Genomic DNA, 15,183 nt, shown 5'->3' on the forward strand with positions numbered 1-15,183 from the left:
CGCAAAAAAAGAAAAAGATGTGTTGACATGCTGCTTAACCCTCTGGAAAGAAATCACTGAAATTACATTATTTATCAGTCAGAAATCATAAAAACAGAAAGAAGTGTTGGATTTTTATCTTTCTGCCAGTTCTTGAACTACTTCTGTGTGACATGCTGATTCATTGGAAAAGTGGCCAAATCTAAGCTCAAACTCAGAGGCCATTTTTTGACGGAGCTCGCATGAACTGCAGGCCGTGTTAGAGACCGAGCAGACCAGCAAGGCAGCACATTTAAAATCTAAGCAGTAACATATCTGTAGTATGTAGACTGTCTATTTTTTTCCAGCATTATTAACACCTACGACCAACCCAGAAAATGATCTATATGTTAATTCTATGTTTTAAAAATTGTTATGCAATAGATGATCACAGAAATTCAACTCATGCTTATTTTTGTTTTAGCATTTGCAGCATCATACCTTTTGTTATACTGCACATTTTTTTTGAGTTCTCTGTATTTCTAGATTAGATAGAGGAGATACAGTTCTCACACTGCTGGGTAAAAACGTGACAACAATCAAGCTTTTTATCAGCATTTTTATTTTTTTTTTCAAACAAGGTTTTATTGTCATGCATGTTCCTACCACTGTGCCATAGATGGCCAGAGAGCCGTTGTCCAGCTGACGGATCCTGTTGCTGATCAGGATATTTATTCCGTTTTTGCTCCATCGGATGGTGGGCAGCGGGTCTCCTCGTACCTCACAGTTCAGGATGGCGTTACCACCCAGAGGTTCGATACGGTTGGAGTGAAGGTCTCCATCAATGATAGGAGGCTCTGGAGAACAGACACACAGGAACTAAATCAGAGCTGTTGGCCTGATGTTAGACACAAGTCATTTAATTGCAAGTTGTGAGCAGCAGGTATGAGACGTTTCATGGGGAGTGTGGTTTCACCTTTAACATAGACGAAGCCCAGTGACTTGATGGTTCCTAAGCTGTTTTCAGCTACGCAGGTGTAGGTGCCGGAGTCGTCTTTGCTCACTCTCTCTATCACCAGCTCACTGTGACCGTTCATGTGATCGTAGTGAACTAAAGCATCAGCAGCAGTCAGAGAAAGACAAAACACAGTGAAAAATACTATTACACTGCAATACATTGAAAAAAACTGTTAAAAACTGACTACCCTTGAGTTTACTTCCTAATCAGTCATACCTGGGATGACGTTGTTGTTGAAGGCCCATGTGATTCTGGGCAGCGGGATGCCACTGACCCCACAGGCCAGCAGGAGGCGCTCTCCCTTGTTGAGGGCAACATCTCCGAGCAGCTCAGTGAAGATGGGGTGAGTGTGAACCGACAGACTCACCGTCCAGCTGTCCTGCCCCACCGAGTTAGTGGCAACGCAGGTGTAGCTGCCTGCATCCTCGGGCTGGTGCAGACAGGTGAGGAGGGGGCGGGGCAACAGGAGACAGGGAGGAACAAGAAGGTTTTCAAATGCTTCTTTTTGACAGAAGACAAACTGACTTGTAAACCATCTACAACATAAGGATGCAACTAGAATTACACTACGACTTATTAAACTACTTTCTTTACCTGAGTGATGTCAATAACGAGCTCCCCAGAGGGCAGGATGGTGTACTCTCCCGCACTGTCAGTCAGTGGATTGCCATCTTTTTCCCAGGACAGCGTGGGCTGAGGGACGCCGTCGGCCAAACACACCAGCTGGGTCTGACTGTTTTCCACCACCGCAACCTCCTGCTCTCCACCACGGATGGAGGGAGGAACTGAAACGGTAAAAGAGGATTTTAAAAACATCACTATGGTCACTCTAGAAGTATTTTTTTATTCATTACTTCTCCAGCATTAGTAGAGTTATCCTTATATGTGTAAGTAGCATCCTGTGAATAATGAAAATGCTGCACAATCAGAACTGGAAGAGGCAGTGTTGTTCTGGCACAAATGAGGTTTTCTTGCAACTATTAATGGAAAAATTTTAAGATCTTATGAGAAATGTGGTTTCAAAACATCCCGAAATCAAGGCATCAGTGTGATTAATTTCACAATGAGCTACACCGTTTTTTAAACTTGCTGTTTTATAGTGTGTCATTTCAAAATCATCTACGAGTGAGACACCACATAAAGATGAACTTAAACCCAACAACAGTAATCGTATTTACTGGTACCCACTCTGGACAGTCAGGCTCATCTCCAGGCTGACCGTTCCCGCTGCGTTGGCAGCAGTGCAGGTGTATCGTCCAGCATCGCTGGGCTGAATGAAGGCCATCTGCAGGGATCCTGAACTGAGGACCCGCCGACGGACGGATTCACTCAGCTGCTGCCCGTCTTTATGCCATGTGACGGAGGGGGGAGGGGAGCCTTCAGCCTGGCACTGCAGCGTCACGGAGGAGTCCACGGGTGCCAGGTATCTCTGAGTCTCTGAGCTGATCGCCGGAGGGACTGCAGGACACAGCGAAGTGTTGTAAATGCATTTAGTGTGTTTGTTGAGATCAGTATCAAACATGATTTTAGGTGACGGAAGGAAAGGTAGGTTGTCACGTGCAACTCCATCCATCCATCATCTCTACACCTTAATCCTCACTAGGGTCATGGGGGGCGGAGTCTATCCCAGCTGACTCAGGGTGAAGGCAGGTTCACCTGGACAGGTAACCAGTCTATCACAGGGCTACACTTAGAGACAGACAACCAAGCACACTCACATTCATACCTACAGACAATTTACAATCACCAATTAACCTCAGCATGTTTCTGGACTGTGGGAGGAAGTGGAGTACAAAGAACAGCTGCTTCCAGAATATACTGCAGTAGAAGCAAACAGCTGAATAACATGGAAACACTTAAATGAAATGAAAGTACATCAAAAGTGCTCTTCAGCACAAGTATTTATTTAAATTCAGCCACAGCTAATCACGTGACCGTTACCTACCTTGTACTCTGAGTTTGGTTTTGCCCAGCGCAGTGCCTGCAGGGTTCTGGGCCACACAAATGTACGTTCCAGAGTCTGACAAAGAGGCCTTGGAGATCTGCAGACTTCCATTAGGTAGCACCGTGAAGCTACCACCTAGCATGAAGCAAGAGACACGGTGTCATGACTGAATACTTATGATACCTGCACACACATTGGCAGGATTCATTACCTGTGGTGAGTATGTTGATGCCCTCCTTCTGCCAGGTGATGGTGGGTCTGGGGGAGCCTGTGGCCCTGCAGGGCAGAGTGGTGGGGTTGTTGAGGATCACATCCAGGGTGGATGGATGAGACTGGATCACTGGGAGCTCTGAGGAGAAGGATGGGATAAAGAAAGAAGCTCAGAAAGATCGAAAACAAAAGAACTAAATAGCAAATTAAAAGCACATCAGGGCCACGCAGCAGTTCTACGTTACTGTAAAATTCACACATTGAAGGATTTTTTACTGATCGTGAATCAGTCAACATCTCTTTATGTATTATCTGTTTTCTGATTGGTTTAATGTGTGCGCCGGCCTCCCTGCTGTGTCATCTGTGTCAAAATAAGATCTGTTAAGTTTTCATATAGACCCAGACAGCCCTGCACACACAAACAGATCTGATTTGAACTTACTGCAGTTAATTAGAAAAGCTATTTTTTTCTGAACATAAAAATCAAACAAGTCTGTCAGTCAAACTGCACAGCTATAATATGAGGACTAAGCAACTAGGTCTTGAACATTGAATCTCTTTTTGCAGTTTGAACAGCCCTCAAACAGCAGCGTGTCTCTTGATGAATGAATTGTTTTTACCCTGCACTGTGAGCTGCACGTGGCGGTGGGTGGAGCCTGCAGCGTTCCTCGCCGTGCACGAGTAGCGTCCAGAATGAGTGAGCTCGGCTGACGTGATCTCTACTGGACCTGAGTGTACATCGACATACAGAGATTAAACACACACAAATTAAGTCCTTGTTGACCTGCTATCTCATTTTGTATAAGCTACCTGACACATTTATCACCTGACAAACTCTTCTCCTACATTTCATTTTGTCTTATCCAGAGTAGCCGCACATTTATAAGAAAATTACAAGAACATAAATGCTTTATTCTGCCTATGATGCATGAATATTTGGAGATATAAGGAACTCTTGTGTACTTATTTACATGGACATGACTCTGACCTGTTGGCAGGATGCTGTATCCAGGTCCTGTTTGATGGAGCTTCATGCCATCTTTGCTCCAGTGGATTGTGGGCTCAGGGACACCAGACGCAGTACAAGCAATGACCACCGGGGACAGTCTGGTTACAACCAGCTCTGTGGGTTCATCTGCTATAGATGGAGGAACTAGTGGGACAGACACGGTAAAAACAGTTAAAACATTTAAAACAAGCTGTGAAGATATTTGAAATTTTCATCGATGAATCAGCTGTTAAATATCAGGAAATTAGGTCACTCCACGAAGCAATATCAATAAACATCATGAACAAGAGTGACCGATCTGTAAACAAATACAGTGCTGTGTACCGTGGACAGTGAGATTGACAGATCTGGAGTCTTCTCCTGCCTCATTAGAGACCACACACTCGTACACTGCAGTGTCCTCCACTGTGGGCGCGATAACGACCAGAGAGCCTGACGACAGTAATCTGGAAATGGTGTAAAGAAGTTCAGTTAGTATTGGTAAGTATTTTTACTAAATGTTGTACTGCCTAAAACATGTAGAGATTGGATAAGATCACATGGTAATGAGAAATAATAGAACACAACTGCTCTGGTAATATAAAGATGCTATACGAGGTGAGTCAGAAAAGTTCCAGGACTGGTGTCACAAAAGACATATTTCAAACCCAAACTACAAACTACCAGTTTTCCCCTTCAGACGATCAACCAGCACGTCTACAAAGAGATCCTGCAGCGTTTGCTTCGTTCAGAGTTGTGTCAGGACCAGTGGAGGCTGCTTCACCATGACAACCTGCTCACAGCGCCCTGAGCATCCCACAGCTCTTGCTGAGAAGAACATCTCTGTGCTGGAGCAACCTCCCTACTCACCCCACCTGGCTCCGTGGGGTTGGTTCCTCTTCCCCAAGCTCAAGGGGGTCATCAAGGAGACCCGTTTAGAAGACGTGGACGACATCAAGATGGCTGTGAGGACGGAGCTGAGAGGATCCTGGAAGAATCCTTCCAGGAGTGCATGGCGGCGTGAAGAGAAGGCTGGAGGAGGGTGGTAGACTCCAGGGGGATTACGTGGAAGGAGAAAACTGGTAGTTTGTAGTTTGGATTTGAAATATATCTTTTGCGACTCCAGTCCTGGGACTTTTCTGACACACCTTGTACATTTGAATCTCCAGCTTTGACTTTTCAACAACAACATGAGGTTGTAAAGGTGTTAAATTAGAAAAGAGAGGGAGAAAACCTGGATCAACCTGTACATATTCTGGTTCTGGTCAGTATTGATGGTTCGACCATTCTTTCTCCAGCTCACAGTGGGTTTGGGTATGCCGGTGGCCTCACAGGACAGGGTGGTCTGAACGTTGACTATAACCGTCACATTGGTGCGACTGTCAGCGATGGAAGGAGGCACTAAAACATGAGAAGCAGAGATGGTGAAGTAATCCTGTCACAGTGGTTTTTTGTGTGATTTATAGCGTTTGTGCGTATTTGCCACCCACCATATACTTGCAGATCTACTCTCTTGCGTTGCGTCCCAGCCTGATTTGTTGCCATACACAGGTAGCGACCAGTGTCGGTCACCTGGGCAGAGTGAATGCGTAAAGAGCCGTCCTCTGCAAACGTGTACCTGCACACATGTTCACAAGCAGAGTGAAATGCTGAATCTGGCGTTATGCAATGGACGTAAAATAACGTTAAACAGTGGCATAAGACAACGGCATCACTGTTGCATGTTGAGTGCTTTACCTGGGATTGTTTCCCGCCAATACTGCACCGTGTTTCCTCCAGGTGACCCGAGGTGGTGGGACTCCACTCACCACACATTCAAGCACTGCTGGCTTGTTGATGTGCACTGACACCGCCTGGGAGCCATCTTTTATAGTCGGGGCCACTGAGGGGACAGATTGACAGACTGTTTTATTTTGTCTTGTTTGAGGATGAATTAAACTCTACAACTAATTAGGATGGGAATTATACAAATAATAAGTTATTTTAAGTTCAGCAAGGAGGTGTATTTAATCTATAGTTGTCCCAGCTGTAGATATAAGATGTAGAAGTGAGTAGAGCCTGACCGGTACTACATTTTTGCATCAATGCCAATACAAGTTTTAAATTTTCCAATATTGATATATCTTTATATATCCTTTATTTACATGTACAGAGTATTACTGACAAAGTCAAATGATGAGGTCATTGTTTATTAATTGTCCATCAATATATTTTACAAACTAGTTAGCAGTTCACTGTGATGACACCACGTAGCTCCGCACCACCTGCCTATGATACATACTCTGCTACATGTGCTGCACACAGCACTAAAGAACGAAGTCAGAGCTGCTCTGCTGGACAAACTGCATGACACCATTTCTAAATTATGTTCTGCATCATGTTCTGTACAACGAAAACTTTTCACAACTGTCAGATCAGTCAACAGATGTGCTGACGCTGATGCATCTGTGACGGGCTGATAGTGTACGATAACATCAGCCAGTCAAAAAATAGATGTAAGTAATGCAACCGTACCGTTGACGGCCAGGTTGAACTGGCGCGTGGTCTTGCCGGCGACGTTACTCGCCACACAGGTGTACTGAGCTGTGTCGCTGAGCTCTGCCATGTTGATCTGTAAGTATCGGCCACCAGACAGAACACGCACTCGAGCTGAGGCCTACGCAAAGGGAAAAAAACAAATCAATTACAAACATATGCTGGGAGTTATCATAGCATTGGGTTGTTGGTTTCTTTGTTAGATTTCTGACCTGCAGCGGTTGTCCGTCTTTGAGCCAGGTCACAGTCGGAGGTGGAACAGCATCAGACCTACACTCCAGAGTCGCCTGTCTGCTCTGCAGCACCGACACATCCTGAGGTGAGCTCTCTCCCGCAATGTTCGGGGGAACTGAGAGGTGTGAGCAGAGAGAGGAACTGACGTGAATTTTCTCATTTTTACAAACTTAATTCATCAAGTATGTGAACACGCATGACAAAGGAAGCTTGTTACGTAAATAAATAACTATGGAGTAGTTTTTGTACTTTTAATATCAGTAAACTGTTTGTACCCAAAGCAGAGAGCGATTCGTCTAAATTATATATCTTGCACATCGTTCATATATCTCCGTTACCCACCATGCACTCGAACCAGGAACTCCTTATCATCATCTCCTGCCGGACTGTTGGCCAAGCAGCTGTATCTGCCTGTGTCCTCCAACTGAGAGTGAAAAAGTGTGAGCAAACGTGACAACAGTGAAAGAAGACAAGACACATTTATGTAAACATTTACAGCATGGAATGGAAGTATGGCGTCAATGTTTTACAGGAAAACATGTGAGTATAAGATAAAGGCATTCACTGACCTGTGCCGAGGCCACACGGAGCACCTCTCCTCCCCGGAGGAGGCGCAGGCTGTCCGTCTGTGGAAGTGGGCGTCCGTCCTTCAGCCAGGTCAGTGAGGGTGTCGGGATGCCTGTGGCCTCACACTGGAGCTCCAGGACATTATTAACCACCACAGACACTTCTGCCGGCACACCAGAGCCCTCGATGCGTGGAGGATCTGAGAAAATTAATTAAAAAGGTGTTTCTCTTCCATGAGTTAAAAGCTGAAGCTAGATAAAAAAAGAGCAACAATCTGCTTTCACTCACCCAGAACTTTCATGTTGAAGTGACGGCTGGCTTGACCAGCAGTGTTGTTGGCCATGCAGGTGTAGCGTCCTGTGTCGTTGACTCGGGCCTGGGGAATCTGTAGGGTGGTATTCAGGTTGAGGAGAACGAGGTGGCCGTCAGGGACGAGTGTCGCTCCGTCTTTGAACCAGGAAACGATGGGAGTTGGAGTCCCATCAGCGACACACAGCAGAGACGCCAAGTTTCCTCTGACCACGGTCACGTCCTCCGTGCTGCCTGCTCCATCCAGGCTGGGAGGGACTGAGGAAGGTCATTTACAAACCGTTAGCCTTTGACTGAGGATATCTGAATAAACATGAGAACTGTACTAGTATCTGATTACTACTTTTTGCACTTTTCAGACTCACCGTGCACCTGCAGGTTATAATGTCTGTTGTCCACTCCTGCCCTGTTTGATGCGACACAGGTGTAACTTCCACCGTCAGACACCTGGATTCGTGAAATCCTGACAGAGTAAAAGGTACAATGTGTAAATATCTCAATACGGTTTAACTTGTTGGGATTCGCGTCGTGTGCTTTTATTTTGGTTGTTGAACTTCCTGTGTTTTTTAGTTTTGCTGTGCTTTGCACTTTCAGGCTGGGCGGGGCCACGGTTGAGGAGGACTTGCTCGATCTTTACCCACCACACCTGCCCCGCATCATAATCAGCGCTGCTTTTGAACTGGCTGCTCCCCGTGATGCGGTGCCAGAGGACTAACTCTTAGATCGGCCACGTTTAACGTCCAGTTCTCATGTTTTTTGTTTGTCAGTTCTATGCTGACATTTTTGGTGTCTGCATCCTCTCCTGAGCCTCCTCGACCTGATGACTCTCCTGCCTAGCCTTTTCAAGGCAACCACCACCATCTACAGGTTTCCCTCAGCTGGATCCCAGCCATCAAGAGATCCCTCTCCCCGGAACAAGGATTCCCTCCCCCGAGCACTGGAGCGCTCTGCTGGAGCACCTTAAAGTCCTCTCACCTCTCCCCACGAGCTCCAGCGTGCACCGGCACTTCCCCCTCCTGCTTCCTTAGTGTCCTCACTCCTTCTCCCGATTAAACACCCTCTTTTACACCCCACCTCCCTTGTCGCATTAATTGGGTCCACTTCCAGTAAATTAGGAGCATCTCCTAACATAACTCTCACTAAAGATGTATAATATCGAACCAAAAAGGTAAAGTTTAGTGAAGTGAAGTCGATGTTTTTTTGGCAACCTTCATCTCTAAATGTGAAACCTTTAACCTGTTGTTATTTTAGTGCTTTTAGATGCTCTCTATTTACCAGCCTCCCCTCTGGGACACTCAGGGTCATGAGAGCCTGAAGAGACTGCTGCAGGAACCATGATGCTCCCAGTTTACGGATTCATTCTAACAAATGCTCTTTTGCACTTTTAATAGAGAATTTATTTTATCATTTGTATGACCGTTGAACGTTTCTTTCTTAGAACTGTGACCATATTAGCTGCTACAAAGATGACGCCAAATGAAATGTTGTGTTTGTGTACAATGACAATAAAGCTTCTTCTTTATCTCCCAAACAGCACACAAGCAGCCCAGCAGAACACTTTGTAAAGAAACCTCTTGTGAAAAAATGTAAATAAATGAGGGACACTGAGATAAAGATATGCTAAGATGTCTTGGCAGATCGTATCTTACTTATTTTACACAACGAACAAATCCAACAGCGTTCACCTCTAATCACCATGTTCATATTTAAAAATCAGAAAACCACGTGACCGTCCTCCTGGTGTGCCCTGTCCACTGACCTACCGGAGCACCTGTCCCGCAGAGAGGAGTCGGATGTGGGAGGAAACTGGCAGCGGGAGGCCATTTCTCAGCCAGTTGAGCTGAGGCAGAGGAGAGCCGGTAGCAACGCACTCGATGTTGACAGAACTGTCCAGAACCGTGATCAGTTCCTCGACGGTCCCTCTGTTGCCGTCTATCGCAGGAGGCACTGGGGCAGCAAACAGACACTCAGGTCATGAATGAAAAAACAACGGGTGGTTCAAACTGTTTTCAGTGAGTGATGCACAGAGTATGTATTTAATAAATGCGTTAGACCCACCGTAGACGTTCAGATTAAATATCCTGTCCTCCTCTCCTGCAGCATTGGTGGCCACGCAGGTGTATTTGCCGCTGTCGGTGGTGTGAGCTCCAGTCACGGTGAGCCTGCTGCCATCTGGACTGATCCTGAACATAAAGACAGCAAACGTCCTTTAACAATAAACAAGAAACCTTTTATAGCAGACATAGTGTGTGTTTTCTCTCTTCCATGATCAATGTCCCATTTCTGAAGGCTTCCACGTGACTGTGAGAGTATCAGGTGCTTATTTGGATAAATTACCTTCTTCTGTCTTTCTAATACTGACTCCAACCTTTGATTCAATGGCTCAGTGAGAAATATTTCCTATGAATGCATCTGGATTTCGTTGGTGTATTTTGGTGGCAGGCACAACGATACCTGAGCCCTTTGCTTTCCACACTGGTGATGACTTCCCCGTCCTTCAGCCACTGGATGCTTGGAGTCGGGGTTCCCTGAGCCCGACAGATGAGCTGGATGCTTTCATTGAGCAGGACTCCCATGTCACTGGGCATCTCTGATCCAGAGATACTGGGAGGGACTAAGAGAGAATTACTGGTGTTAGCAGCGATCCAGTTAGCAACTTTAAGAGAGAAAATACAGTAAGTCAACATGCAAACTGCCATGCTGCATAAATAGGAAAAAATATAAACACAGTAGACGCATGATAACAATATGACAACTTGTCTAAGTAAGCCTGAAGAACACAATTCTCTCTAAAGCCAGGTGGTTTCTTCCTTTTGCAAACAAGTGAAGCTACAAACGTGTACCTTGTATGGTGAGGTGGTAGCTCTTGTGTGCTTTGCCCTCCACATTGGAGGCCACACACGTGTACGTTCCGCTGTCAGAAAGCTGCGACCGTGCAATCTGCAGTTTGCTACCTCCTGAGAAGATGTGCATCTCCAGAGACTCTGAGTTCTCTAAAGGAAACATGAAGTTCATTTGTTTGTTAGAAATAAACTGAACAAAGCCACTGTACCTAGTTGTGTAATTTTACCCCTTTCCTGAACCATGTACACTCGTGTTTTTGTGGCTTTGGTGGCAGGCTGTACACAGGCTTTACCTATTGGACGCCCATTTTTCAGCCAAGTGAGACTGGGTGGAGGGATTCCAGTAGCATCGCAGGCAAACGTGACCGGATTGCTGATGGTTTCCAAAACGCTCTCCTCTGCTGGGCCATCGATGCCAGGAGGAACTGAAGAGAGACAAAGACAGACATGGTGTCTCTTAAATATTGTTCTGCAAGAATTAATTATTGTTTCAAACTATGAGTTCCCTAAATGTTTAATAATTATTATTTAGAATATCCTACCGTAGATGTTCAAGTGGAAGTTCTTGTCCACTTGTCCAGCCACATTGGTGGCCATGCAAACATACTGTCCGGTATCAGACACCTGAAGAAGAAAGGAAGAAAAACACAATACAAACAAAAACATTAAAAACAAAATGGACTATCAGGTTGTCACTTAATGTAACCTTCTGCCTGAAGTTTTTCTTTTTTAATCTTTCACTTCCTTGGGTTGGAAGGTAGTTGGGGCTTTGGCTGAAGCAACTATGACCTTATCTAAAGATGGACGAACCCTCCAAGAGTCACACATTTGTTTTCTGTGGAGCAGTTTTGAGCCTCAGTGCGTCTCAGTGTGACTCTGTTTAACTACCAGCTGATCTAAAAATAAGCAGAGGTGACGCATAACAGGAGCTAAGGTGAGCCGTGGAAACATCTCTGGACCATGGCTGTGATATGACATCACCCACCTGTCAAAAAGTGTCCACAATCTTAATTGTGTATAACTCTAAGCCTTTATTCAATTTAAATAGTTGAGTTATGCAAAGATTCACCCAGGTACAGTTGTCATTATTAGAAAAATTAGCTATAGAGGCCTTTTTTTTTTTGTTTTTTGCACTAGGCTGTGACCATGTGTAAAACTGGACATTCTAACATGAGGCTCTATGGGGACTGACTCACTTTTGGAGCCTCTTCAAGTGGCCACCTGAGACCTTTTTTGCACTTTGGCCTTGACGGCATTTTTTAGCCCCAGAGGCTGCTGCAATAAAAAAGATCTTCTCTCCCAAAAACTTTAATCAACACAAAAAAACAAAGAAAAGACAAATGACGACTGAAAATATAAATTAAAAAGAAGAATGGTAGAAAACAAGGACCAGACGGCACAGCATCCATTCATCCGTCACCTCTGAGCCTTTGATCTGGAGGAGCCGTCCCTCTGCCAGGATGTGCAGGTTGGCTGATTCGGTCACCACTCTGCCGTTCTTGTACCAGGTGATGGTTGGAGGAGGCACAGCATTGGATTCACACTCCAGAGTCACCGATTTCCCGACAAGGACGTTCACCACCACAGGAGAGTCCCCGCTGTTGTCCCGGATGCTGGGAGGAACTGCGAGAGGGGGAACATGTACTGTCAGTTTATTCTGAAAAACAAGGGAAAAAAATCAGGATAGCAGTATATGATACCAACAGTGCAGGTGTGGACTGACCGAACACGGTGAGATAGATGTGTTTATAAGCCTCTCCTGCTGCATTCATGGCCACACAGCTGTACTTCCCTCCATCTGAAACTTTTGCTTTTAGAATCTGCAAAGTACGTCCACCTGAAGACACAAACACAGACACATTCATGTTATTTTACCGTTAGCTCTTGATCTTGCTAATTTTTTAAGGCATGCTAATATCTAGCTTCCTTTTAAAAAACCAATGTGGCTTCACTTTTAACCATTTTTCCCTAAATGCAGATCTTTGTTTTGTAGTGTGAGCCTGTGGGACGAGATAATTCCTCTCGGCACCTGGCATGATGAGTGCATTGGTGTTGGCCAGAATGGGTCCCCTGTCATTTAACCAGCTCAGCGTGGGAGGAGGGAAACCAGTAGCTTCACAAGAAAGAGACACGAAGTTGTTCACCACCACTGTCACATTCTCAGGACTCAGGCCGATGATGGTGGGAGGTACTGGAAGGAAGAAAAGAAACAAGCAGTGATCTTAAGTACAGAAAAACAAAAATGTGTTCGGCATTCCCTTGACAGTTAATTCACAGGAAAAGGTAAATCCTCACCATGAACATTGAGATTAAAGGATTTTTCTGCACTTCCAGCCACGTTGTCGGCCACACACACGTAGCGCCCGGTGTCAGACACCTGGGCAGTCAACACCTGGTGGAGAGAATAACAAGAATACAGAAATACAGTACATTACACATTATGATGGTGAGACATTAAGAATAGTTCAGCAATGTTGGAATTACATTTCATGTTCACAGCTCGGTTGTAAAGTTAAATATTTGAAACATAAAATATTCATAAATGCAAAATGCAATCAGTGGACCTTGTCTCAACAAAAATCAAACTCTGTAGATGTTATGATTGGTAGGGTACGGGGGTGGATGTTTGTGGAGAGAATGGACTGTGAATCAGTGAATAAAAAAATGTGTGAACTATTTTTTCACTGTGCTGCTTTACGTATGTATGATTTGATGCAGAAATCGTAATATTCGTGGTACATTTCATCTTAAAATTGGTACTTCAACATAAGTTCTGTTTCTTTGAGTTACAGTTATTACATCTGCAAGTTTTGGGTCTACACCGTGGTAGACGTGGTAAACAGGCAGCTTGTCGGGTGAAACTATCCTGGAATTTGGGATGCATTTTAATACCCGTACCATTCTACTACACAGCAGTAATGATATACTCCAATGCATAGTATGTCAAATCCAGTACAGAAAAAATACCAGCATGTCCAACTGTATCTGGTCTTGTGTTGCGGCGTGCAAGCCCTCGTGCTTTTCTGGCCATTCTGACCCACAATCCTCAGATGTTGGCGATGATGTATCACGTACATCACTGTGTCTCACTCTAATAACAATCCTGAGTCACAGTGACTCACTAAAACGTAGTTTATGAGCGACACGGCCAAATCTTACGGTGCATTATTATGAAAAATTGGTATACATGTGCAAAAGTAATGAGTGAGGGGAGAAAAGTTTGTGATTTCAAATGCAGGACTAATCTGTTTGAGTTTCCTGGTTGTTACCTGAAGAGTTCGCCCATTGGTCAGAATTCTGTGTGGACCATTAGAGCTGATGAGCTGGCTGTCTTTAAACCAGGTGATCTTGGGGGCGGGATTTCCATCCACATGACAGTCCAGTTGGGTGGTTTTGTTCACCAGGACTGTGACTTCATCAGGCAAGTCGCTGTCTGTTCCCCGTATGGTCGGAGGTACTGATTTGAGACAGATGTACGCCATTTAAAAAGCCTCCTTCTTCTAACTTTTGCACCACAAAAAAAGTGTTTTTACTCACATAACACTCTAACATCATACTGGATGGAGTCTTCTCCTGCTTCGTTGACAGCCACACATGTGTACCTGCCCGAGTCCTCAGCCTGGGCCCTGGGTATCTGTAACACTCGCCCACCTGAGAATAAACAAGAATAACACAGTGAAAGGTGGTAAAACTTTAATTATCTCGTATGTGCCTACTTTCTTTGTCTGTCTCACCTGGCAGGATCAGAACTTTGTCGTTAGAGGTTAGCAGCTGTCCATCTTTATACCAGGTGAGCGTCGGAGGAGGGACGGCGTTGGTCTCACAGTACAGAGAGACGGGATTGTTCAGTATCACATCCCGAACATCTCCTCCGAAGCCCGGAGGAGACGTGGTATCACCGTCTCCACCAGGCCTGTTGAAATTAGGTGGGACTGAAAAGAGGGGAAAACAGAGGAAACATATTTAAACTCAACTTTTTTTGGAGCATTTCTGTGCGGTTGAAAACATAATTTAGTGAATGACTCTGCGTTTATCTCAGACGTGTGTGCAGTTATTTACAATAGTCACAGTTGTCACATCAGTCAACCCAGTTCACCTTGTATATTTACATCAAAGTCCTTCTCATCCTCTCCAGCTATGTTGGTTGCTATGCAGGTGTAGCGGCCGGTGTCGGACACCTGAGCGTGTTTGATCTGAACGATACGACCGTTGGCTGTGATGGACACGTGGTGGTCTGTCCGCAGGATCTGTGGGGAAGATGTATCAGAAAAAAATAAGACTTTTTTTGCTTTTTTTCATTGAAAAATGTCTTAGAGATGTAAAAACTTTATTTTAAAAAAAGCCACGTATTTTGAGCTGCCACCTGTCCATCCTTGTACCACTGCAGAGCTGGAGTAGGAAACGCCTGAGCAACACACTCCAGGGTCAGGGTGCTGTTGATCTTGATCTTCACCTCTTTAGGAGCCAGTCCTTCTCCAGGGATGTCATTCTTATTAATCTGTGGAGGAACTGGAGTCAAAAAACATATTTAAAGTTAACACAATGCCATATTTAGGTGTGTTTCTGTGGTCATATT

The 15,183-nt window shown here is 44.9% G+C and overlaps 1 protein-coding gene across 1 annotated transcript in view; it reads right to left on the reverse strand.

Annotated features, from left to right (window-relative positions):
• hmcn1 (hemicentin 1) overlaps nt 1-15,183 on the reverse strand; it is a 103,498-nt gene that overhangs the window by 18,754 nt on the left and 69,561 nt on the right. Inside the window, exons 52-85 of the mRNA XM_008292865.1 lie at nt 14,971-15,116; nt 14,704-14,854; nt 14,342-14,539; nt 14,145-14,258; nt 13,877-14,064; nt 12,903-12,999; nt 12,637-12,798; nt 12,331-12,444; nt 12,028-12,230; nt 11,150-11,231; nt 10,901-11,032; nt 10,608-10,757; nt 10,219-10,378; nt 9,823-9,947; nt 9,528-9,711; nt 8,130-8,227; nt 7,744-8,022; nt 7,458-7,654; nt 7,231-7,312; nt 6,867-7,003; nt 6,634-6,775; nt 5,857-6,001; nt 5,610-5,737; nt 5,364-5,520; nt 4,465-4,586; nt 4,114-4,284; nt 3,752-3,853; nt 3,133-3,270; nt 2,922-3,056; nt 2,165-2,434; nt 1,571-1,761; nt 1,193-1,406; nt 935-1,069; nt 625-815 (exon numbers count right to left, since the gene is read on the reverse strand). Coding sequence (XP_008291087.1) covers nt 625-815; nt 935-1,069; nt 1,193-1,406; nt 1,571-1,761; nt 2,165-2,434; nt 2,922-3,056; nt 3,133-3,270; nt 3,752-3,853; nt 4,114-4,284; nt 4,465-4,586; nt 5,364-5,520; nt 5,610-5,737; nt 5,857-6,001; nt 6,634-6,775; nt 6,867-7,003; nt 7,231-7,312; nt 7,458-7,654; nt 7,744-8,022; nt 8,130-8,227; nt 9,528-9,711; nt 9,823-9,947; nt 10,219-10,378; nt 10,608-10,757; nt 10,901-11,032; nt 11,150-11,231; nt 12,028-12,230; nt 12,331-12,444; nt 12,637-12,798; nt 12,903-12,999; nt 13,877-14,064; nt 14,145-14,258; nt 14,342-14,539; nt 14,704-14,854; nt 14,971-15,116 — 5,240 coding nt within the window. The remainder of the gene's footprint in view (nt 1-624; nt 816-934; nt 1,070-1,192; nt 1,407-1,570; nt 1,762-2,164; nt 2,435-2,921; nt 3,057-3,132; nt 3,271-3,751; nt 3,854-4,113; nt 4,285-4,464; nt 4,587-5,363; nt 5,521-5,609; nt 5,738-5,856; nt 6,002-6,633; nt 6,776-6,866; nt 7,004-7,230; nt 7,313-7,457; nt 7,655-7,743; nt 8,023-8,129; nt 8,228-9,527; nt 9,712-9,822; nt 9,948-10,218; nt 10,379-10,607; nt 10,758-10,900; nt 11,033-11,149; nt 11,232-12,027; nt 12,231-12,330; nt 12,445-12,636; nt 12,799-12,902; nt 13,000-13,876; nt 14,065-14,144; nt 14,259-14,341; nt 14,540-14,703; nt 14,855-14,970; nt 15,117-15,183) is intronic.

Source organism: Stegastes partitus, unplaced genomic scaffold, assembly GCF_000690725.1.
Source record: "Stegastes partitus isolate 25-593 unplaced genomic scaffold, Stegastes_partitus-1.0.2 Scaffold839, whole genome shotgun sequence".
Classification (NCBI taxonomy): domain Eukaryota; kingdom Metazoa; phylum Chordata; class Actinopteri; family Pomacentridae; genus Stegastes; species Stegastes partitus.